The sequence below is a fragment of the Sinocyclocheilus grahami genome, unplaced genomic scaffold (assembly GCF_001515645.1).
Source record: "Sinocyclocheilus grahami isolate Dianchi unplaced genomic scaffold, SAMN03320097.WGS_v1.1 scaffold118.1, whole genome shotgun sequence".
Lineage (NCBI taxonomy): Eukaryota > Metazoa > Chordata > Actinopteri > Cypriniformes > Cyprinidae > Sinocyclocheilus > Sinocyclocheilus grahami.
The window spans coordinates 1,552,276-1,554,714 of record NW_015505297.1 but is presented as its reverse complement, the minus strand read 5'-3'; the positions used below and the strand labels follow the sequence as shown (position 1 = coordinate 1,554,714).

Below are 2,439 nucleotides of genomic sequence, written 5' to 3'. Positions count from 1 at the left end.
TCTATCTATCTATCTCTATCTGTTTGTCTGTCTGTCTGTATGTCTATCTATCTGTCTGTCTGTATGTCTATCTATCTGTCTGTCTGTCTATCTATCTGTATGTCTGTCTGTCTATCTATCTCTGTCTATCTGTATGTCTATCTATCTGTCTGTCTGTCTATCTATCTATCTCTATCTGTCTGTCTATATGTCTATCTATCTGTCTGTCTGTCTATATCTATCTATCTCTGTCTGTCTATCTATCTCTGTCTGTCTGTATGTCTATCTATATCTGTCTGTCTATCTATCTATCTCTGTCTGTCTGTCTATCTATCTATCTATCTATCTATCTATCTATCTATCTATCTATCTATCTATCTATCTATCTATCTATCTGTCTGTCTGTCTGTCTGTCTGTCTGTCTGTCTGTCTGTCTGTCTATCTATCTATCTATCTCTCTCTCTGTCTGTCTGTCTGTCTGTCTGTCTGTCTATCTATCTATCTATCTATCTGTCTGTCTATCTGTCTGTCTGTCTGTCTGTCTATCTATCTATCTATCTCTCTCTCTGTCTGTCTGTCTGTCTGTCTGTCTGTCTATCTATCATATTAGGCATATTGTCTGTTGCAATAAACTGAAGCCAACAGAGGACTAAGCAAGATTCCAGAAACTATCCTATAGGCATATCCATGCAGAAATATAACAAGTCCGTCTGTAACTATTTAACTCTGTTTATGTACAGCTCTGCCACATGAATGAGATGTAGTTACACTGAAACCAGATATGTGTTTGCTGAGTCGAGCACAACACCTTTGAAAAGAAATGCCTGTTTGTAAAATATGCAACAATAGTATAATTTAAAAATCCTTCAGTGTCATATTAAGTCTTTAAATACTTGATATTTATACGTAGTGGTCTGCAATCAATTAGATGTTGAACTTTTATTTTGAAACAAAACGATCGGAAATGACTCGCTTCCTACTAGAGCCAGTGGGGGGAAAAGTGACAATGTTGCAAATACACAACATGTATACCACCAGAGGGCGCAAGGCGGCCCACAAACCCCTGTGCAAATCTCTCTTTCCCCCCTTATTTACACAATATAAATTACATTAATTTAAATCTGTTACATCAACGGATTCTTGACCTAACATGCAAATTCAAATGTGCAATACAACAATCTCTATAACATGATTATAAAAATCCTAATCGGGTAATCGTCAACTATTATAATTGGTCCATCCTAATAGCGCGGAGAAAAGTAACAGGTACCACGTGACAACGCGGTTAATATCTAGTTAATATCTATCTGAATAGTAACAATTCAAGTAATACCTAAATGACAAAGATAATGAGTTTAATACGTATTGAAGTGACAGCACAAAGTGAATATATATTTAAAAAAAAGAGAGAATTATTATTTAAAACATTCATCGTTTGCTCAGCGGTGCTTATTTGGATAAGCTCACGCCATTCTGTCCTCTTATATTTCTATAGCAGAAAAACACATCCGCCCCCTAAATACATTAAAGAAATGGGATTAGTCAGGAGAATTTAGGAATGTGTGTTTTTTTTTATTTTTATTTTTTTAATTATTATTATTATTTTTTATATATATATATATATATAAAATATAGATAAATATAAATATGTATATATTAGTTGCTTATTAGTGCTCCACACTCCAGTCCAGTTGGTGGCGGTAAATGCACCAGAAGTTGGTTTGCCATCCGCCATAAAACGTTATTAGAAGAAGAAAAACACTTCCGCCCCCTGATTCATCAGCACTTACTCGCTCAGGAAGAACGAGAGGCAGGAGTGTGTGGCTCATACATCTGCAATGGCCACTGAGCTGCGCTCTGGTGTCAAGTATGGCTCGTTGTTGTCACTTGCAGTGGTGTTGGTGGCGTACTGGTTCCGCTCACCGGACAGTTCGGTTCTGGACGAGAGGCTGGACGCGGTTCTGTCTTCACTGCTGCGCGCAGAGCGGAAAGTGGGCATGAACAGCGTTTCCAGCCCGCGAGTGGCTATAGGTACAGACTTTTAAGTGCACTTAACAGCATGCAACAAATAATTCTGATATGCAGTGTACAGGCTTGATTGGAATAGATTCTGCAGTTCTCAAAGTTCAGAATATCTAATTGATATAATAAAGTTTCTTTGTATTTATTTTTATAAAAACAAAAAAAAAGTACTTTAATAATAAAATATTAATATTTTATTATATTATAATACTAGTAATAAACGTTTTAATTAATTTATGTAATAATAATACAATAATAAAATGTTTAAATGTTTTACATCTTTTGTTTTAAGTATGCATTGCATATAGATGCAATTTTGCAATTCTCAAAATAAAACTAGTTTATGTAGTAAAGTTGTATTTTAATTAATTATTATACTCATTTAATGTAATATGTATTGTGTATGTATATATATATATATATATATATATATATATA

At 34.4% G+C, this 2,439-nt stretch overlaps 1 protein-coding gene across 1 annotated transcript in view; it reads left to right on the top strand.

Annotated features, from left to right (window-relative positions):
- Positions 1–1,768: 1,768 nt before the first annotated feature.
- LOC107589623 (ADP-dependent glucokinase-like) overlaps positions 1,769–2,439 on the top strand; it is a 7,257-nt gene continuing 6,586 nt past the window's right edge. The window contains exon 1 of the mRNA XM_016278123.1: positions 1,769–2,010. Within this exon, the coding sequence (XP_016133609.1) occupies positions 1,818–2,010 (193 nt within the window). The 5' untranslated portion in view covers positions 1,769–1,817. The remainder of the gene's footprint in view (positions 2,011–2,439) is intronic.